This window comes from Hippocampus zosterae, chromosome 12 (genome assembly GCF_025434085.1).
Source record: "Hippocampus zosterae strain Florida chromosome 12, ASM2543408v3, whole genome shotgun sequence".
Taxonomy (NCBI): Eukaryota; Metazoa; Chordata; class Actinopteri; order Syngnathiformes; family Syngnathidae; genus Hippocampus; species Hippocampus zosterae.
The window spans coordinates 4,625,407-4,647,303 of NC_067462.1; the positions used below are offsets into that span (position 1 = coordinate 4,625,407).

Genomic DNA, 21,897 nt, shown 5'->3' on the forward strand with positions numbered 1-21,897 from the left:
CTGGACCAAAATTACTGACTTATTCCATTGTTAAGTAATGCAAAAAAAAAAAAAAAAAAAACCCGATCACATTGCTCTTTATAAACTCTGTTTTCTAAATACACTTTGCAGGTTTTAGCATCAGTACACAAAATGTACAAAGAGTGAACTATGTAGTACTGAATTGGGGTGGGGTTTTTTTGGTTTTCACTTCTCCTGATTTTTTGAGCATGGTTACAATGGTGCCCAGCTGTCCACTTGGGTTTGGCACAAGTACCACTCCCCCACTCTACAGTATAACAACTTGAACACCTTTGTTTACATCAGTGGTTATCTGGCGCAATTGCAAGATACTTATTGGAACTAGTCTCATAGCTAGCTAACACTACGTTGTTAGCTAGCTAGCCGTGCCTACGTAACAAAAATGTAATATTAGTGAGTACTAAATACCTCAGTTTCATCTTGTAAATGTTCATAGTCAAACAATGTGTGGGATGTATCACTGCAGAACTGACCACAGTCGTATGTAAGTTACAGGCAACTCATTTCATGATTAGCACTTCCAGTAGCATGTTATGCTAATATTAGCAAGCCAGGACACACCGACTCCTCAACTACTCATTGATTCAAATGAATGGCTTTTATTTGACAAGTACTACTAACATGCACACTTCAATACCGCACAACCAATTTACAGTAACGTGATATTGCTAAGTGTTCAATTAGAGAGAAGCGGAAGTTAAACACTAGAGTGAATAAGTTGATGTCCGAAGGAAATGCTTCTCCCAGAAGCTGGCTGTCAAACTTCTATGGCCTCAAGGCAACACAAGCTTTGTCTAAGATGTCTATTTTAATTTTTGAAAAATTTGGATGAGTAGCAAGCACCTGCAGATAGATGCAAAGAAAATAGATAGAAACATCTGAGAATATAAAGATTAAAACATTAACTCACAAACACAACGAAGGATTCGAACGCTACTTCACCTTATGGCAGACATCTATGGCGTCAAAATTCTGTTTTGATTTTAAGTAGTTCCAAGCAAGTTTATATCCTGTCAGGAGCAATTATGTATGATTACCTCGTTTATTTTGGCACAGACTGTCACGTAAATTAATGATCAACCTACCAACAGTTGGACTGAACTGATTTCCGTATTTCCAAGCCAGTTTATAGTTGAATGCTGCATCACGAAATGCCTGCTCTTTTTCCATGATGAATCCTCTGTACTCATACGCCTTACAGCAAGACTGCCGAGAAAATGTTCAGTGTGAATCTTTTTTTTTTCCTCCTCAGTGACATCTACAATTCACCAAACAACTGCAGCACCCAAAACAGAAGTTTAGAGCGAGATGTGGCTTTAAGTGGAAGTACGGCGCAGGTGAGGCGCTAAAACGCACACAGCACTAACCTTGTTATGGCTAAGACATCTGTTTAGGAGGTCATCTGCCAAGTCATACTTCCCCGAATGGATGTAGATGTTCGCTAGGAGCAGCCAACTCTTCTCAAACTCGTCCGCGTCAACAATATTCCAGGTCATCTTTCCTATAAGTTTTAATTGGTTCCTGGCTTGGGGAGTTTCTTTCAACATCATGAAAGCCGTTGCGATGGCCAACAGGGCTGGCACGTGAGCTTCCTAAAGTCAAACGTCCTGCTTACACACGACCAAGATAGCAACGCCGCCCATTCCCTTTGCTGCGTTCACTTTGCAGTAAATGGAAAAAAGCAATGTGATAACGTTCTTACCACATTAGTTGCGATCTCCGTAAAAACAGAGAGGGCTTTCTCTATATTGGCCTTCTGTTTTGTGGCCATTAAGCAGTAGTTCTCCAGGATACGAAGCTTTAAGTGTTCTCCGGGTGTTTCTGGCTTTATTTCCTTCAAAAGTTGATGAGCTGTTGTCACCGCAACCCTCTCCACTTCCTGCTTTTCAGCCGAGCTCCTGATGAGAGAAGAACTCCTGATGAAACGATGTCCAGTCTACAGTCCTTGCGTTCCTGGTTCTTTTTCATGAATCTTACCCAATTCTAAAATCTAGATTACATAATTCCATTCCCATCATGTCATTGTTGAGGTTCAGGTAGATTTCAATCATCTTATGGACAGCCTTTTGACCCCACCTGGTGTCTTTTCGGGCCTGGTTGAAATGATGCAGAGCAGCATTAGCTTCTCCTGTATACCTGCGCATCAAAGGCAAATTTGGTAAAAGAATATTGCAAAGCAGATGTCATTTATAACCTCGACAAACAGGTGACTCACCAAAGATAAAGTCCTTTGCAGTAGTTAAAACCAGGTTCAAACGTGACTCTGGTCGAATATTTTTCCATCCTCTCAAAAAACCTGGGCATGTCTTCCAACTTCCCTGCCTTCCTCAGCAAGTCAATGAGACGTGACACAGTTGAGAAGTGTTCTTAAAACAAATGTGCAAGTTCGAATTTATACTCATTTAAAGACGCCTGTTCGCCACCAACATCTCACGCTCTAATATAGACTTTCTCCAAAATCTCAGAAACATCACGATTTTGCACCTGGCTTGCTCTCCAATAGCTGCCGATAAAAGGAAATTGCTTGTTCATCATCCTTTCTCCTGAACATAATATCAGCCATCATCTAAATACACACACACGATAAAATTGGTTGCCCTGACATGCTCCAAAAGGATAATGGCCAGACATGAAACATCGAAGACATAACACACCAGAGTTGCATCTTGATTAAACTGGTCATTCTTCAAGATGACGTTACATTGTTCCTGGCATGCATCAACTTCATCTAGCGTGAGGAATATCCGTGCCAACTCCAGCATCAACTAGATTTATATGGGTAGTGAGTTACTTATGAAAGAGATCAATACTACCATCTTGCCAAATGTAGCAATCCACAGGAGGTTCAATGTTCAGTACGGTCAAGCAGAGCTGCAGCAGGAAGGATGTTTGGATTCAGTAGAACCGACCTTGTGATCGGTTTCACAATGCGCAAGAGCCTCTTTGTAGAATTCGATGGCTCTGTCGTAGACTCTTTGACTGGCGTAGTGTTGAGCGATCTCACGGCAGATCTTGGCAGCCAGCTGCTTCTGGCCGTCAAAGCTGTCAGGTTGCTCTAATTGCACCCGCTTCAGCACTTTGGCTTGTACATCCCGCGCCTAGCAAAAGTCCCCATTTGTCACTGACAATAACAACAATAGAAGGAAAATAAGAGACTAAATTGAAATGTCCCTGACCATGTGGCACCACTATACAGTCAAGTGACACAATAGTAGCAAAATGGCACACAGGCACAGTTACTTTGTGAATTCTGATGGGTTTTTATCAATGTTTACTGCAATTTTTGGTACTCAACTGCTAGCTTTAGTCCAGGATTAACGCCACTCTAACAGATCTGCTTTTGTAGACCGGCCCATGTGCGCTTGGGGTAAAAACTGCCATCTTTGTATTTTTTGTGCAGGGGCAAGTCTAATTTAACGTCTTTGGGAATATGACGGGGCAGGTTGTTCCATTATCTGCGCCTCAGTGAAACAAAGGCATTTTCTATTAAATGGCTCTGACAATCAGGTGACAGAAAGTAGACAACATAGACCTTAGACCAGCTGAAGGCTGGTCTAAGTTGTGGCACCAGTGATGTAACGCGAGATTGAAGCAATGCGCCCTCATGCACCGTGGGATTTTACCCATTTTTTTCCCGTCTGTATTCACTATCCGGGTATCCGCGATGACAAATAGAAAACAACTTCAAGACATACAGTACATGTAAATAGCCTTTAGTGATAAAACGATCTATGCAAAAAAGTAGCTGTAAGTGCATTATAAAAATGGACTTACCCTCTGTAGGGATATTAAGGCTTCTTCGGCTTTGTCAACCCTATTTTGGACCTTTGCCAACAACATTAGATAACGGCAATCATCTGATAGTGCACATAGATCGTTCACTTGGACAGGCCATGGAAAGATTAGAAAAAACAAGTTCTGTATGAGCATGTGAGGGGCAAAATTAAGTTAACATTACAAAGCTTTGGGAGAGTTTTTGATTTCAATGAGAAATACAAAATTTAGTAAACAAAAACTAAGGTGTGGATTTGGATTTGTCGATTTGGCTGGAAGTATTATAGGCTATTTTCTGATGTTTTCAATGTGTTGGCTTTATAAGGGCAGTATAAGTACTGCTAAGTACCTGGTTTGTGGGAGAGAGCATCAAGCAGAACACTCTCACAGCGCTCGTATTGCTTCAGCTTCATCAGCAACTCGGCCAGGTCATAGCGGAGGTTCTGTTGTCCGGTCTTCAGTGCAGCTTCATAATAATGTAATGCCTGTGTCAAATTATGTACGCGTCAGCACCGGGTTCGCTTCTGATCCCAATTTTAAATTTAAAGGTACACATAGCCCACCCAAAAAATGGATTACAAGTACAAACCTTGTCGAAGTAATGAGTCTTGATCAGAAATTTGCCAAACTTGCTGACTAGAGCGCCATCTTCCGGCGCTTTCTCCAGAGCGTGCCCGTAGACCTCAATGGCTTTCTCTGGCTGAAAGTAGAACCACATTTTGGAATTAGTGGCAGTATATACACAGATAACAATCGAAATAAGTGCCTGTTTAATAATACAGTACTGTCTCAGAACACAAGCCACCTGCGTTTGCCACCTACCTCTAAAATACGCATATAAGCTTCCCCGAGTAAGACGTATGCATGAGGACTGGGTAGCTTGTCCAATATTTCCCTGGAGAACAGACCAATTCAAGAGATTTTTTGTAGGAAAGGCTTCTATCTTGTAATTATTGTTTTCCAGTTTTACATTTCGCTTCGGTGATTTATTCTTTCACCCTGCATCTGAGAAACGTACAATACATAATCAGCAACTGTTACATCGCGATACGACTCACCTGTAGCAGCTCACATAAAGACGCTTATCCTTTTTGTGGTTCAGGTAAATGTCTGCCATTTTCTCCTTGGCTTGGATGTAGTAGAGCTGCTCAGGTGTAATGTTTCGGAGCATATTGAGTGCCAACTCCGTGTCGCCGTGTAACAAAGCGAGATCTACGTTGGCGATAGTCACTCGAAGCTCCTCGGGAGTGCCGGAGAACTTATTGATGGCGTCCTGCATCACCTTGGCTGCTTCTTGCTGCGATGACAATCCGTATGCATGTGAATATAAAACCGCTGTCAAGCAAACGGATATTTTTGTTGAACAACCCAACGGTGTCGTGTAGTAGCCTTGCTTGGACCTGTTTATTGGTGAGCCGCAACCCCTCAGCTAACTCCAAGAAGATCGACAAGCAATCTGCAGAACTCAATTCGATCGTTTGCATCTTGGATTTAGCTGATGATCCAGCCCTGCAGACGCCGGGAAGATTCATTGCCGTTTGCAGAATCTGAATGGCTTCGGTCAGCTCGCCCATTTTCTTCTTTGCTTGAGCCTTGACCAGCAGGTACAACGGATGCTCTCGAATCTGGAATGGAGTATGAACATTGAAATTCTTTGAGAGTAGACATTTTGCCTTAAACTACAATAAACTCCCTCCAAAAACCAAATCGCAGAACCTTGAGCACCCACGCCATTCACCTGACGCCCTTACCTCAAAGTTATGGCTGAGGCAGAGTTCAAGCGACTGGAAACACAAAGTGAAATTGCCGCGCAACAAGTGGATCTGAGCCATGAGCAAATGCGCGTCCGTGTGAGAAGGACACTGTTCCAGACAGTGCTGTAGACTGTTCTGAGCGCCGTCGACATCGCCTGAATGACCGCAGACATAATGTGGTTCAAAAGAAGCAGCTTAGAGAGGCGGGCATCCCATTTTAAAAACAACAGGGCTCACCGGAGTGATATCTGACTTTGGCTTGCAGGAAAACCCCTTGAAGGAGGCCTGGCACAATCTTGACCACTGCATCCAACAAGGTAGCGCAGTGCCTGAGCTGAGGAACTGCAGACTGTCCCTGAGCTGAAGGCTAAACCCCCCCAAAAAACAGCCAAAAGGGTTGAGAAATACAAAAAATATCAAGAATAGAAACATAAATTGCACATTATACCTTTGTAGGACACAGAGCGAGATACTCCTTGACAACCTGAAAGAGGAAGTCAGGATTCAGCTTCTGGAAGTACTCCAAACCTAAAGGTAGACCCTGGACGGTGGAGAAGTGGGTTTCCACGGCGTCTTTTAGGAGCTTGGTTATCTCCTCCTGGGGATGGTGCTTTTTAATTGCCACAAGTGCAAGCAGGTAGAGGATTTCCTAAAGAAAGGAAAGAAAAGGAAGAGATGCAACTGTAACCTGAAACGGTTTTGTCTTTCCTCACTCACAGTGTATAGAGTGAATTTTCAAAAAGGACAGATTATTAAGAAAGATGAAAACAATTATTAATATTAAGATATCCATTATTTGTCCCGCAATAGGGAAATTACAATCAGAATTCAGAAAGGAAAACGCTGGGTAGGGAGAGGGAAAAAAAAAAAACACGCTCGAACTATCCTCTTCTGAGGATAATTTAAGTCCAGGATTTTAAAAAAAAAAGACCACATAAATAAGCATATGACAGTAACAACAAGTCACAAGACATAACATGTAATAAGGGGGAGGGATGAATGTCCTCCACGGACAGTACTGCCAGGCACACCGGTCTCCACTTTCTCCATGGATCCAGGGCGTATCCGGCAGCAAGTGTCCCCGGAGGGCAAGCAGGCTCCCCACTGCCTGCTCTTTTCGTCGAAAAAATGTTGTCGATTCCATCGAGAGACCAGCCAACTAATTCCATGGTTAGTTCTTCGGATGAAAAATAGGGTAAGAGGCTAGGAAAAAAGTTAGACAAAGACAGCACAAAGACTAAGTGGCGAGCAGGGAAAGGGTGGGGGTGAGGGCAGGAGCAGTGCAAAAAAGCGTCCGCCTTCGTCGAGAGCCAAGTAGAAAAAAAAAAATATCTTTCTAGTTTTTTCCCCTTCATGTTCAAAATAAATAATCACAAATTCACGTCGTGTAAGCCAAATACGCATATAGAAGTAGACCCCAAAAAAAAGCATGAATATTTACCCCTGATTTTCCAGTGCTTTGTTGAATTTCCGTCAGAAATTCCAAATCTTTCTCCGCTTCTTCCAGGCAGCCCTCAATCAGCTGGCACCAAATTAAACCTGTGTGGGGGTGTGTGGGGGGGGGGGGGGGGGGAATCGAGCCAAATTCTTTTACAAACATCCTGAGCCAATGTTCAGTCCACTTTGCAACTTACCCGTCAACGCGGTGAGGCTCATCTCATCCAGCGTCATGGCCGTCTTATACCACTTGACGGCCTCCTTGATTTTACCCTGAAGCACCATCAGGTAGCCCAACTCCGCTGCTAAATCGGCATTATCTTGAGTCACGCCGAATGCTTTTTCCACCATTGTGAACACGCGCTCAAGCACCATCTCATTTCGTCCACACTCGAAGGAATCAATGCAGAAAACGGTTACGACCCCACGTGTGACCGACAAGAAGAAGAGAGTTTATTCTTACAACTCGACTGAATGCGAGAGACATCCTGTAAGCGAGTTCTGGGTTGTGTGGCTCCTGCAAGTCCAGACTTTTCATGAGGTTGGAAAGATGCTTTGTTGACTGCCACATAGGATAGAAACAGTTTCAACAACTTAGTCAGATTACTGTTTTTTTTAAGTTTTTTGAAAACGTTTTCCTTGGTTGTGTACCTCAACAATATCGCCGTTGATACATAATGCATGCAAAGTTAGCATACACAAAGCATCCAGGTTGTTTGTATCCATTTGCAGGACCCTGAAATGACAAGTGTGAGTTGGTTAATTTACCCGTCAAATGGGGTCGAATTTGCAAAAGCAGAAGAGTGATGACCACCGATGTTTTTACTCTTTATGACCATCGGATTGATTGGCATCTGTTTTTAATAACGGACGCCTCCAATGTGTTTTGCAATGACAAAACGGTAACTGCTTACCTGACCGCTGCCTCTGTGGTTTGCTCCCAGTCTTGGAGGTTTAAAAATAGTGTCATCTTTTTAACGAGAGCAGGTATGAAACCGGGGAAACTGGCAATGGCCTTGTTGACCACCTCTAATGCTCCAGAGTAGTTTTGACAATATTCAAAGTATTGTACCTGGGGCAGATGAACAAAAAAAAAATCGACTACTATCTACTCATCGGAATCAACTCAACCACAGGGTGTCAACGTAGTAGCAATGCAACATATGTTAAACATTTCAGTGGAATGTCCTGATGTCATTAATTTCATAAATAGCCTTAAGTTCGCTTGTGTTAGCTTGTGTAAAATGGGACCAAAAATAAAAGTATATTTTTGTTCAGCGTGTGATAGGAGGCCTAAGAAATCTTTTTATTTTATTTAATCACACCTTTCCCATCAGTACAAAGGCATCCGGTCCGTCCTTCAGCCCTTCATCAAAGTATTTTCCAGCTTTTCTGGCGTAGTCATCTTTCCCACATGTCACATCTATCCATGCTTTCAGGATTATCCCCTGCACAGGAGACACCGGTTTCACAAAAGGTCACACAACCCAGAACGGCACCTACAGATTAGCTTTGTCTTACCTCTTTCGATCCATTGGAGAGTTTAATCATTCGCTCTATGTATTCCCTCGCTTTATCATTTCGGCCCAACAGCCAAAGAAACATCCCAGCGTAGTACAGACTCTGAGGACTTGTAGTTTTGCGACCGTCTCTGATTTTACTTTCAAGCTCGCGAATAACATCTCTGTCTGTGATTCCAAATAACATTGAGGTGAATGTGTCGCAATCAACATTGACGACGTCAACTTACCTGGAGACCTCTTTTTTTTTTCGGCGTAGGCGAGTGCCATGAGGGAGCAGAGAGACACATCGGATCTATCCCTTATCGCATCCAACTCGGCTGCAGCTTGTCGAACGTCACCTGTGATTGAATGTAGAAATTGCAGTTTAAATGAGAAACAGATATTGTAAGGACATAGCCATTATTTCATTGGATTTTGTCCATCTCACCTTGCATTAATGTGCCATATGCACGGAAGACACTGAAGACAGGCTCATTGCGAAATTTCTTTTGTGCAGTTGCTGTGGCAGTCGCAACATGATTGAAGTATTTTTCATTGCAATAATATTTAATCAAAGCCTGGAAATGAAAAATAGCAAATGGTTAGCTTTTTGCAAATACCATTGAATTTATCTAGGCATCAAATATTTTTCCCCTTGTGTGTCTGTGTGTGTGTAGTTGGGGAGATAATTGGTCTAAGCCGCCAAACCATTCGGGAGAAATCAAAGCTTTTTGTTGGATTTTCGATTGCCAATTTCACTTCGTTGATCCCCAAATTATTCATTTACAACCAATAATGTATATTTGTTCATCTCTTTACCTGAGCCAGCGGCTGAAATTTGAAAGCAAGACAATGAAATGCTCTTCCATGACCTGTGTTTCATTTTTTGGTGCCATTTGTGTTTGGTAGTGGATTACTATTTTTTTTTTTTAAATATACAGTAACTGGCGGTTGATAACTAGTTTCACCAAATCTCTCTGTTAAACAGTTTACTTGAATGATAGCTTTAAAACATTAGGAATGACAATTATAAACAAACAGCAAGGTTCAAATGCTTCTTCCACCATTTTTCAGTTTTCAAACAGCAAGGGATAATATTTTCCTTGATGAACCTGAGCTCCATTTCAAACAGCTTTTTAAAGTATTGTACACATGAAATACATGACACATACACACACACGTCCATTTAAACCGGTTAGGAATCTGCTTACCATTGCTGTGTCTTTAGTCTCCATTTTGACTGACTGGCTATTGCCAGTTACAGCTCAAGTGGAGATTGATTGTTATCTTTAGGTGTTTCAACGGCTACTCAGTACATTTATTACGTTTCACTTGAAAGCCACATCTTGGATAATTTATGACGCGTCGACAAAGGCATTTATTGCACTGTACTTGTAAAGAACTTTACTCACATATTTTTTATAGTCATGGTCGCGCCAACGCTTGCATTTCCCAATGTCTGCAGCTGGTGGCAGTAATGCGCTTGTCAACTAACCAACGAAGAAGAATGAGCTCCTTGCAGTTACTAGGCAACGCGAGAAGAGGGAACTTAATATGGCGATGAGCCTGCCACACGACGAAGTAACATTACTGTTGATCATAAACGCCCCTACCAAATAGAAAAATTGGTTCCTATTCGCATTTCAGCTGTTGCGCATACTCAGCATTTCACAGCCAAAATGGAGAAGGAAGAGACGACATTGGTGAGGGAACATTCTAGACACGTTTTACTTGCCATTAAAAGCAATAATCTGATGTACCATGACAGCGTTTTTTAAGAGAATAGCGCTCATGTTGTTTTTGGTTAGTGCGTTTGCTCTGCAGTGGTTTACTGGTGCCGATTTTACTCACTCAGTATTAACGTAGAGGTACGGATATTTGTGTAAAAACATTGGTAAAAGTAGAGGAGCACTGATTCAAGTCCTGTACGTCAAGTAAAAATCAACAAGTACAGACTAAGTAAGATTATTTTTTGTCCGTGACACCTTAGCACACTGAGAAAAAAAACACACTGGGAGTAAAAAAGTAAAACGTCTTCCGAAATATAAATGTTAAAGTACAGACACTTGAAAATTCTACTTAAGTACAGTACTAAAGTAAGTTCTACTTCGTTACTTCCCACCTGTGGCGCTTACTCTCTGGTGCTCTTGTTCTCAGGCTTTAATCAGATATTATTGCAACGAAAAATATTTCAACCACGCTGTGAACGCTGCAGCAGCTGCGCTGACAAAATTCAGAGGTGATCCTGTTCTCAGTTTCTTCCACGGATATGGCACTTTAATGCAAGGTAAACTGAACACTACAAGACAGAAATACTTCCCCGTTTTCGGGAGTGAGTGTCTCATCGTAATATAGCCACATCTCACCTTTTTTTTAACCACAGATTCAATTCGAGAAGCCACAGCAGAGCTGGATACCCTAAAAGATGCACGAGATGTGTCTCTGTGCACGCTAATGGCACTTGTCTATGCTGAGAAGAAAAAAACAAAACCTGGTAAGACAAGTTATGTCATGTTATTGATGACATACCAGAGATTTGTTAATGCAGTAATCCCTCGTTTATTGCGGGGTTACGTTCCAAAAAGAACACGTGATAAGAGAAATCCATGAAGTAGTCATCTTTATTTTTTTTTACATTTATTACATATACAATACAATCCTGTATAGAATGAAACCATCGATTAAACATTTTAAACCACAGGCCTCAGCATAAAAAAGAATAAATAATAATAATACATATGTATATATACATTAATAATATATACGTTTTCTTACAAACAAGTGACAGTTTTTAGAAATACTGTGCAAAATGTTTTTGTGGGTTTTGTGATGGAGAAATTTTGGTAAGGTGTACAGTGATGAGGTGGGAGACTGTTGACATTCGTCTACAGTTCCTTAGCCAATCAGGGAAAAAAATGCAGGAAAAAAATCCATGAAATAGCGAAGCCGTGAAAGATGGACCATGTTATCGGAAGTGATTACTGTATATGAATTGATATCACTGTATTCGTAGACAGAGAAGTTATTCAAGAAATGGAAGCTAAAATCAAGGAGGACCGCAAAAGTGCATCTCCGCAGAGTCTTTACCATGCCGGCATGTTTCTGTGGCTATTAGGCCGGAATGACAAAGCAAGGGAATACACAGAGCGAATGATCAAACTTTCCAATGGCTCCAAAGAGGTAAGACCACCTTGAGGAACATTCGCTTGTGCATTTATGAGGGGGGGAAAAACAGGTATGACAAATTTGTTCTCTAGGGCATAATCCTGAAAGGATGGATAGATGTCACATGTGGGAAGGATGCATATGCCAGAAAGGCTGGAAAATACTTTGACGAAGGGCTGAAGGACGGCCCAGATGTTTTTGCTCTGATGGGAAAGGTAAACTTGCGAGAATACTCCGACTGAATTTCATCCCTTAACCACAGTACAACTGTAAAGACGCTTGAATTTATCACGTTTTGTATTCCCGTACATCATCGTCTCTCCTAGGCACAATACTATGAATATCGTCAGAACTACTCTGGAGCATTAGATGTGGTTAACAAGATCATTGCCAGTTTCCCTGGATTTTTGCCTGCTCTTATTAAAAAGATGAAGCTGTTTTTAAACCTCCAAGACTGGGAGCAAACAACCGAGGCGGCAATCAGGTCAGCAGTCAGATCGTTTGTCAACTCATTCACCAATGTCATTCTTAATTGTTCGCCGCAGATCACTTTCACTTGCACGCTGTGTATTATTTCAGACTTTTACAAATGGATAAAAACAACCTGGACGCACTACAAATGCTAACTCTGCATGCGTTGTGTAAAAATGGAGATATCGCCGAGGTAAAGTCGCACCGCAAGTCTATCATCACATGACATGACATGACATCCCTGATGAACTTATTTGCACTGTTTGTGTATCTCACTTGGCAGTCAACAAAACATCTTGCCAACCTCATCAGCAGTCTGGACATGCTGGAACCGCGCAATCCCGAACTTGCTTATAGACTGTCTCTTGCCTTCACCAGAGTTGTAAGACATACTTTCTTTTGTTTTCACTTTTGTCTGACGTGGAATTTCCACCAATTATGATGCGTTCGTTCCTCACAGTGTGGACGAAATGAAAAGGTGCTTGAGCAAGTGTTCAGAATGGTGGAAAAAGCATACTGTGTGACGGAAGGGAACTCGGATTTAGCCACAGAGTTGGGCTACCTGATGGTTCTTCAGGGTAAAATCAAGGAGGCCGTCAAGTGGTACAAGACGGCCATGACTCTGGATGAGACGAGCCTCCCTGCACTGACAGGTGTGTTGCAAAAGCCTTTTATGTAAAGATGAAAGAACCGTTTGACAATTTAGTTTTGTTTATTTATTTAATAATCCATAGTGATTTTTTTTTTCGAACTCAAGAAACACTCCATATATTTAAAAAAAAAACGCAAGCTAATGATACATCTTAAAATACATTTTTGATTTTTTTTTTTCATTTCTTTTTAAGTTCACTTCAGCTTTGCTACGGGACGAGACGATATAACCCAGCCGTACTTGCACGATATCTGTGATTTTGTTGCTCAGGTATAATTCAATGCCAGCTGCTAGAAGGCCGCCTTGAAGATGCAGACCAACAACTGGAATTTCTCACGGAAATTCAGCAATCCATCGGAAAATCAGGGGTATTGTTGATTAAAAACGCTCTTGTTTTCCCTAACTGTCATCATGGGGCATCTGCTACCTGCACCAAAATATGTTTTTACTATCTCGGCACAATTCTTATTTTTTTTTTTCCCCCCCATCTAATTAGGACCTCATATTTCTGCGTGCGCTTGCGGCTATCAAAAAGCGCAACCCCCAAGAAGAGGTGACCAAGCTCCTGAACGACGCCGTGGAAACGCACTTCTCAACTCTCCAGGGTCTACCTTTGAGTGCGGAGTACTTTCACAAGTTGAACCCTGACTTCCTCTTACAGATTGTCAAGGAGTACCTTGCCCTGTGTCCCACTAAGGTACAACTTTTGGCTTTTAAATTTCTACCTTGAAAAGGTGTGTTTGGATGATTTTCAAATTCTATTCTCGCCTGACGTGGTTTAGCCTCCAGCTCAGGGCCAGTCCCCTGCCTCTCAGCTCAAGCACTGCGCTGCATTATTGGATACAGTGGTCAAGATTGTGCCAGGGCTCCTTCAAGGGCTCTTCCTGCAAGCCAAAGTCAGATATCAGTCGGGTGAGCGCTGCGTTTTAAATATGCCGGTTGCTTCTTGAAACTGACTTTTTAACTAACAGTGGACCTGTGTCCTTTCAGGTGATGTCGATGCTGCTCAGAGCAGTCTCCAACACTGCCTGGAACAATGTCCCTCTCACACGGACTCTCATCTGCTCATGGCACAGATCCACTTGCTGCGCGGTAGCGTCACTTTGTGCTCCCAGGCGCTTGAAGTCTGCCTCAGCCATAACTTTGAGGTGAGACGCCACGTGTAACTTCGTTCTGCAGTTGGAACGGATTAATTACGGTGCCATTCATTTCACTGGGAAACATTGCCTTTAAATTCCGTAACATTTGGGAACAATTCGGTTGCTGAGTGGAGTCACGGAACATATTGAGTTCACAAACTAAGGTTCCACTGTACAGTATCTCGCTCGTAAAAGACCTTCATGAGCTACCATTCTTATCCATTTCAGATTCAAGAGCATCCCTTGTATCTCCTGATCAAAGCGCAGGCAAAGAAGAAAATGGGTGAACTGACTGAGGCGATTCAGATTTTGCAAATGGCAATGAGTCTTCCCGGGGTCTGCCGGGCCGGCTCATCAGCCAAGTCCAAAAACAAAAAAATCGACCTGAGTTCCGCAGACTGCGTGTCTGTGTTTTTGGAGTTAGCCGAGGCCTTGTGGCTCAACGGAGAACAGGTACAAAGAATGCATATTTGTCATCGGGACTGTGCCGTCCGTGTCTGGACTCATATCCCAAATTAATATCACAGCACGAAGCGGCCAAGGTAATGCAGGATGCCATCAATGAGTTCTCGGGAACGACAGAAGAGCTCCGCGTCACCATTGCCAATGCAGACCTGGCTTTGCTTCGAGGTGACAGCGAGTTGGCACTGAGCATGCTCCGAAACATTACACCTGAGCAGCTCTACTACATCCAAGCCAAGGAGAAAATGGCAGACATTTACCTGAACCACAAAAAGGACACGCGCCTTTATGTGAGCTGCTACAGGTGAGCGCTAGTGAATCAGATCTTTGTGTGACTAAAAGCAGTGAGCAAATATGGCAACACGTGTATCTGTGTAAAGAGGGACCTATTTTTTGTAACGTCTTGGTCTGTTCCCCCAGGGAAATGGTGGACAAGCTACCCGGTCCTCAAACATACATGTTATTAGGGGACGCTTACATGTACATTTTAGAGGTGAGTTTGGAGAAGCAATGAATGATTTTCTTTTGGAATATCCTCTCTTGTGCATGTTGGCATTTACCGGTACATCCTTGAGATCGACTTGATAGCCGTATCTTTTTTTTTTTGCTTACCACCCAGTCTTGACTTATCATATACTACTTGAAAAATAAGATGAAATTTGTTGGTGCTGTGGAGAAAATTACAGGTGTTTAATTCAACAATAAAATCAATTAAACTTCACTGAAAGATGTTTTAATGGTGAGCTAATGGTGGTTATCCACCATCCACTGTGAGTTATCATGGCCACCTACTGTCACTTTTTGGTTCTACATATTCTATGTCCCAATAAAATTGACTGTACTATGTAATAGCTAGAGCGGCCCGGTAGTCCAGTGGTTAGCACGCCGGCTTCACAGTGCAGAGGTACCGGGTTCGATTCCAGCTACGGCCTCCCTGTGTGGAGTTTGCATGTTCTCCCCGGGCCTGCGTGGGTTTTCTCCGGGTGCTCCGGTTTCCTCCCACATTCCAAAAACATGCGTGGCAGGCTGATTGAACACTCTAAATTGTCCCTAGGTGTGTGTGAGTGTGAGTTCGAATGGTTGTTCGTCTCTGTGTGCCCTGCGATTGGCTGGCAACCGATTCAGGGTGTCCCCCGCCTACTGCCCGGAGACAGCTGGGATAGGCTCCAGCACCCCCCGCGACCCTAGTGAGGATAAAGCGGTTAGGAAGATGAATGAATGAATGTAATAGCTAGGGCGGCCCGGTAGTCCAGTGGTTAGCACGCCGGCTTCACAGTGCAGAGGTACCGGGTTCGATTCCAGCTATGGCGTCCCTGTGTGGAGTTTGCATGTTCTCCCCGGGCCTGCGTGGGTTTTCTCCGGGTGCTCCGGTTTCCTCCCACATTCCAAAAAACATGCATGGTAGGCTGATTGGAGGCTCTGAATTGTCCCTACGTGTGAATGTGAGCGTGGATGGTTGTTCGTCTCTGTGTGCCCTGCGATTGGCTGGCAACTGATCCAGGGTGTCCCCCGCCTACTGCCCGAAGACGGCTGGGATAGGCTCCAGCACCCCCGCGACCCTAGTGAGGATCAAGCGGTTCAGAAAATGGATGGATGGATGGATGTAATAGCTAATTCTGTTTTGTCGAGTCAAAATGACCATCTTAGATACATTTGACATCCATCTCTCTCTCTGTGTGTAGAATTCCAGTTGCGTAGAGAAATTACTACCACTTCTGCTACTGTCTATGTCAATCACGGATATCTGCAACAGATTTGCAATCATCGATAACTCCGGTTTAAGAATTTAAACCATGCGTACTGGCCGACCACTCACCGTTTACCGTGTTTATCCTCAGCCGGAAAAGGCCATTGAGGTCTATGAGCACGCTCTCGAGAAAACCCCCAAAGATGGTGCTCTTGCCACCAAGTTTGGGAAAGCTCTGGTCAAGACTCACTATTACGCCAAGGTTTGGAACTCATTTGCAGGGATACGCGTGACTGGCTCTCAGACGGATCTCAGTGTTGACACAAAGCTTCTTGTTACACAGGCAATACATTACTATGAAACGGCGCTGAAGTCTGAGCAGCAGAACTTCTTGCGCTATGACCTGGCTGAGCTGCTGATGAAGATGAAGCAATACGAGCGCTGCGAGAGACTCCTGCATGACTCCCTCTCCCGCGAACCAGGTGTGATTCTCCTCAGACAACATAAATCATGCCTGTTCAGGAAACGATGGGATAAAAAAAAAACAACAACAATAAAAAATGAAGTGCAACTTGACATCCAGAATGGGAACTAGCTATCTTGGCTGCTCTAGAGTGGCTCGATGTCACGGCATGGAAAAGCGCCCAGTGGGATATATTCAAGTCACTGCAGGATTTAAGCGGATACATTTTTGCAGCTCAAACACGTAGTTATGTGTCGGCAAAAGAAAGATGCTAGATGAAGTTTAGCAGCCATTTTTCCAGGTTGTAGCAGTAATATTTTTATTGAGGGTGCGGTGTGGTTTTAGTGTATTCAGTGGACACGGTTTGATTTGTCACTTTCACTAGAAGTCTCATTTCAAATAAGTGGTGATTTGAGTGGGGCCAAAATTAACCAAAAACATCCAGTGTGCAACGTTCAGAACTTTTTTTTAACCCTTTCATGCACCAAAAATAATAACCTGCAACTTGATAACATGATAAGCTGTCCACTGTACTAATCGCTGGATTAATTCCATGATGATGGCGCTACTGTTTGATGTAATTTACAACTGTTCTCTCGCCCAACAAAGCGAGTGAGCTGTCAGCGCTCTCAGATGATTGCCGTTACCTCATGCTGTTGGCAAAGGTCCTAAATAAGGTTGACAAAACAGAAGAAGCCTTAACAACCTTACAAAGGGTAAGTGCTTGGGATTTTTGGCGGGGTTCTCGATAGAAGATTCTAGAGTTTCTATTTTATATCAAGGCTTTATGCCGTTATCTCTAAGCAATAGAAAACAAATAACCGTTACATTGAAATATAAATCGCAGTATTAGCTTGATGATGCTTGAAATGGATTACAGTTGTTGTCATTTATAAATGGTACCGTTGCTAGGCCCGGGATGTGCAGGCCAAAGTGCTAAAGCGAGTGGAACTGGAAGAGCCTGACGCCATCCCCATGCAGAAGCAGCTCGCCGCCAAGATCTGCTCCGAGATCGCTCAGCACTACACGAGTCAGAGGGGCTATGAGAGAGCTATCAAGTTCTACAAAGAAGCTCTTGTTTACTGCGAGACGGATCACAAGGTCTGTACTACTGAATCAAAACGGCCTATGTCCTCCCTGTTGCAGCTGTGCTCGACCAGCCCAAGCATCTTTGTGAATCTCATCCTTCTATGTACTAACGCTCTTGGGGATTTTGGAAGCGGTATAGGATGGTTCTCTTTCACGTAACTCCCCATTTGTAGGTGATGCTGGAATTAGCCCAAATTTTCCTCACCATCGATGAGCTCGATTCGTGTCAGGAACAATGCAGTGTCATCTTGAAGAACGACCAGTTTCATGAAGATGCAACTCTGGTGCGTTCAGTCTTTCACGACGTGCTCGGCCGTTATCCGATTGGAACACTTAATGACAACTTATTTTCAATACGTGCATGTGTTTAGATGATGGCTGACCTTATGTTCAGGAGACAAGACTACGAGCAGGCCGTCTTCCGCTATCAGCAACTCCTGGAGCGCAAGCCAGGTGCAAAACCCACAATAATTTGTGAATTATGGTCATCACTGGCTTTGTCGGTGCCTACACACAACTGTCATTTTGACAGGGTGAAAAAGTCGCTTGATGCCCAGGATCCGCAAGGATCCACATCGTCGCATTCCATCCATTTTCTACATTTGGACCTTTTGGCAGTCGATCACAAGGCACATATGCCATAAACGAACAACCACTCACGCGCTCACCAGTGGGCAATGTATAATCTTTAATTACCGAACAGGCATGTTGTTTTTGGAATGTGGGAGGGAAACCAGAGTGCCATGGAAAAAAAAAAAGACAAAAATACGCAACCGTGGGGAGAACATGCAGACACCATACAGATGCTCTCAGCCAAGATTTAAACTCAGATTGCGACGCAAATAAGCTATACATGGCTTCTATCCATTTGTGGTATCGACTGATTGCATAATGGATGATTGGAAAAGCATATCAAGCATAGTCATTAATATTTTTTTTTTGGACATGGTAGACAACTACCCAACACTGTCACGTCTGATTGACTTGCTGAGGAGGGCGGGAAAGTTGGAAGACGTGCCCAAATGTTTTGATCGAGCGGAAAAACATTCTTCTCGGGCTAAGTTTGACCCTGGTTTTAACTACTGCAAAGGACTTTATCTTTGGTGAGTTCGATTTTGCCTGAGATTTAGCTTAGTGTGCTTTGTGCAGCAGCTAACTAAATTTGTGCTTGTTGCTCAGGTACACGGGGGAACCTAACGCTGCTCTCCGCCACTTCAACCAGGCACGGAAAGACAATGATTGGGGTCAAAACGCAATTTATAACATGATCGAAATCTACCTCAATCCTGACAGTGACACAATGGGAGGAGAAGTCTTTGAGAATTTAGATGGTGAAGTCGGGTGAGTGGAAACGATTTCATAGACAGCGGTGCCTTGACATAGCGGTTCAATACTTTACAAAAAATAAAATAAAATACAATAATTACATAATTGTCGAACTGTTTTTCTCATACCTTCTCAATCAATTCAAGGCACGTTTGGCTTTTTCACATCACCACACAGACACTAACCTCGCTGCCTTTTCCCGTTATGTGTTAGCATTAGCAATGGCTAAGCTAGTTCATGCAGTTGTTTAAAGACCCACCATGTAATGAATTCTGTTTCATGTTTAGTTTGACAGTAAACTTTCACTGACAGTGAATATAAACAGCTTAAAGCCTCATCTTTAAAGAATATTTTCTAATTCTATCTGACAAATTGCTGATTGTAAAGCAAGTTGCGTCAATGCCACCATACTTCGCTTGTATCTCAGGTTTCCGCCTGCTGGTCGATGAGAAATTAAAAAAAACAGATGAATGACGGTTTGTATCTTGGAAAAACCCGTCGGGTCACTCCAATCTCAAGGCACCGCTGGTCTGTATCCGCTTCAGATGTAACTCACTCAAAATGCTAACATCTGTCGACCGATCTGAAACAGGAACTCGACAGAAAAGCAAGAGACGGAGCAGGTTGCAGTGAGAACAGCTGAGAGGCTCGTCAAGGAGATAAAGCCGCAAACGCCTGGTGGACATGTACAGCTTCGTATCCTGGAGAACTACTGCTTACTAGCCACAAAACAAAAAGCAAATATCGAGAAAGCTCTCGCTGTTTTCACAGAGTTTGCAACCAATGAAGTGAGTAATACATAACGTCATGCTTGAGTGACTGCATTCTTTCCCGTTTGATAAATAAACATAACAGCAGGTTGCTGCGCATTATTTCACCTTCCCATATCACCCATTCCACTAAGATTTTATACATGCCTTCACACTATTTTATTGGTTTTGGAGACAACATTATCGGGAAACAGACAAGAAAGGGAGGGGCCGGTGTTGCTGCCTTAGTCCTGTTTGACCAGGATGTTTTGTGTGCATTTAGAAAGACCACGTGCCAGCACTGTTAGCCATGGCAACGGCATACATGATGCTGAAACAAACTCCTCGAGCCAGGAACCAACTGAAGCGTATCGCAAAGATGGCGTGGAATATCGTTGATGCCGACGAGTTTGAGAAGAGCTGGCTGCTCCTGGCAGACATCTACATCCATTCGGGGAAGTACGACTTGGCAGATGACCTCCTAAAGAGATGCCTCAATCATAACAAGGTATGTCACTGCTTCAGTATGGATTGCACAATCTGGCACTGAACAAGTCAAATTAGTATTGAGCCAAAAAAAAAAAAAAAAATAAAACTTTTTTTTTCTTCAAAGCTGCATATTAAAAAGAATTGAACTCTGTATTTTCTCTGCAGTCATGTTGTAAAGCTTATGAGTATCGAGGTTTTATAATGGAGAAAGAGCAGGCATTCAGAGATGCAGCATTCAACTATGAACTGGCTTGGAAATATGGAAATCAGTCCAACCCATCTATTGGTATGCTCACCAAAATAACTTATGAAGATAAATTTGAATGAATGGGAGTATTATTTCAAATAATATTTGGAACATTCTACATTACAGGATACAAGCTTGCGTTCAACTACTTAAAAGCCAAGCGCCATTTTGACGCCATCGACGTTTGCCACAAGGTGAGGTGTCTCAAAGTGCTTATAGTTGGAAAACATCCCGCCATTTTGGAATCACAACTTGTTTTGCTTCATCCACAGGTTCTCGCTGCTCATCCAAACTATCCAAAAATGAGAAAGGACATTTTGGACAAAGCTCGTGCTGCCTTAAGGCCCTAAGATCTTGTTTTTCAACAAGGGTGTGTCGACGTTTTATATCCACTGAATATATACAGGACTGTTGTAAAATAGACAAATGTTATGAGTTCTTTCTTTTGCAGATACTGTAAGTTGAATTGACATTCACCTTAATATTTTTGTCATCACTTTGCAATGAAAAGCATATATCCAAAACACAAATAAAGATTATTTTTGTATGTCTTTATGTGTCATATTTTCAGACTGTCCTTCAAGCCTTTCTGTATAATTTCCACCCTACTGCTGTAGGATTCGTTACGCCCGCATGATTGTCTACGCAATCTCCGTCTCAAAATTTGTTACAAAGTTAACGTTCAGTTTTGAATCTCAGTGACCGCGGGTTATTTATTTATTCATACTTTTATTATTGTGGTTCTAGCTTGCAGTGTTTAACTGCTTTATCATTTGGAAGATCTTATTACCACAGTTGAGTTGAATCTCATTGATTAACCAGTGAGTCTGTTTGATAGCCTGATGGCAAAACACATTTCTTTTGTTTTGTTTGACTATTTACGCTCTTCAACGGCATTCTTTATTCAGAGATGGCTTTAAGTGTCCTCAAGCGTACTTTTGGCCCTGATTTTAAAAAGTCTTTAAAACATTTTCTAGCACATCTTTTTTGGGGGGATATTTTAATTGTTTTTTTTTAGGTTTGACCCCATAAAAGCTTCCGCAGCATGGGTTTTACCATGTAATTTATATATCTGATGCTTCATTAAAAAAGTTTATGAACCTTGCCTGAATTCAATGATATTAATAAATATATTACATATTATTATTATGTAACAGAGAAAAATAAGGAGCGATTTGTAAAAAGATCACAAAATTGATCTAGAAACGCTTACTTGCATCTTTGCATTTGCATCTATCAGTATTATGTAAGAACAGTTTATTTAACCAATATTTAAGCAGTGTTAATGTTCAAACTGCTTTTGCAGAGGTTGGCAAAAATAGTAAACCTACGTTTTTTGAGAATAAAACCCTCTCTTACTTTTACTTTTTTTCCCGTTTATCTTACTCATGATTGCGGTACTTGTAGATCTGACTGTTTTTGGATTGTATTACTGTACGAGACGTGGATGCTTGCAGTGTGCGAGCCAGC

General features: G+C 42.5%; 2 protein-coding genes across 4 annotated transcripts; one reads left to right on the plus strand and one right to left on the minus strand.

Annotated features, from left to right (window-relative positions):
• Positions 1-604: 604 nt before the first annotated feature.
• LOC127611968 (tetratricopeptide repeat protein 21B-like) lies at positions 605-9,873 on the minus strand. Of its 2 annotated transcripts, XM_052082781.1 has the most exons (29): positions 9,700-9,871; positions 8,937-9,066; positions 8,737-8,847; positions 8,508-8,674; positions 8,312-8,434; positions 7,901-8,058; positions 7,638-7,722; positions 7,450-7,548; positions 7,184-7,376; positions 6,991-7,088; positions 5,998-6,198; positions 5,787-5,916; positions 5,547-5,704; positions 5,196-5,420; positions 4,854-5,092; positions 4,618-4,690; positions 4,385-4,495; positions 4,145-4,280; positions 3,796-3,902; positions 2,931-3,119; positions 2,676-2,786; positions 2,506-2,587; positions 2,237-2,387; positions 1,999-2,157; positions 1,724-1,919; positions 1,389-1,613; positions 1,107-1,227; positions 964-1,031; positions 605-864 (listed from the first exon to the last, which is right to left on the minus strand). In XM_052082781.1, exons 1-29 carry the CDS (start codon positions 9,721-9,723, stop codon positions 787-789), a joined length of 3,948 nt encoding a protein of 1,315 aa, XP_051938741.1. In that variant the 5' UTR covers positions 9,724-9,871; the 3' UTR covers positions 605-786. The 2 variants fall into 2 exon arrangements, with proteins under 2 accessions (XP_051938741.1, XP_051938742.1); XM_052082782.1 differs by lacking the exons at positions 605-864; positions 964-1,031; positions 1,107-1,227 and having other exon boundaries at positions 1,399-1,522; positions 9,700-9,873.
• Positions 9,874-9,995: 122 nt separating this feature from the next.
• ttc21b (tetratricopeptide repeat domain 21B) lies at positions 9,996-20,978 on the plus strand. 2 transcript variants are annotated; one of them, XM_052082779.1, is made up of 29 exons: positions 9,996-10,191; positions 10,646-10,775; positions 10,872-10,982; positions 11,502-11,668; positions 11,746-11,868; positions 11,980-12,137; positions 12,233-12,317; positions 12,408-12,506; positions 12,585-12,777; positions 13,047-13,144; positions 13,273-13,473; positions 13,559-13,688; positions 13,767-13,924; positions 14,144-14,368; positions 14,443-14,681; positions 14,798-14,870; positions 16,216-16,326; positions 16,408-16,546; positions 17,137-17,243; positions 17,440-17,628; positions 17,790-17,900; positions 17,988-18,069; positions 18,569-18,719; positions 18,796-18,957; positions 19,535-19,730; positions 19,975-20,199; positions 20,346-20,466; positions 20,554-20,621; positions 20,700-20,978. In XM_052082779.1, exons 1-29 carry the CDS (start codon positions 10,168-10,170, stop codon positions 20,775-20,777), a joined length of 3,954 nt encoding a protein of 1,317 aa, XP_051938739.1. In that variant the 5' UTR covers positions 9,996-10,167; the 3' UTR covers positions 20,778-20,978. The 2 variants fall into 2 exon arrangements, with proteins under 2 accessions (XP_051938739.1, XP_051938740.1); XM_052082780.1 differs by lacking the exons at positions 9,996-10,191; positions 10,646-10,775 and having other exon boundaries at positions 10,872-11,001; positions 11,520-11,668.
• Positions 20,979-21,897: the final 919 nt, after the last annotated feature.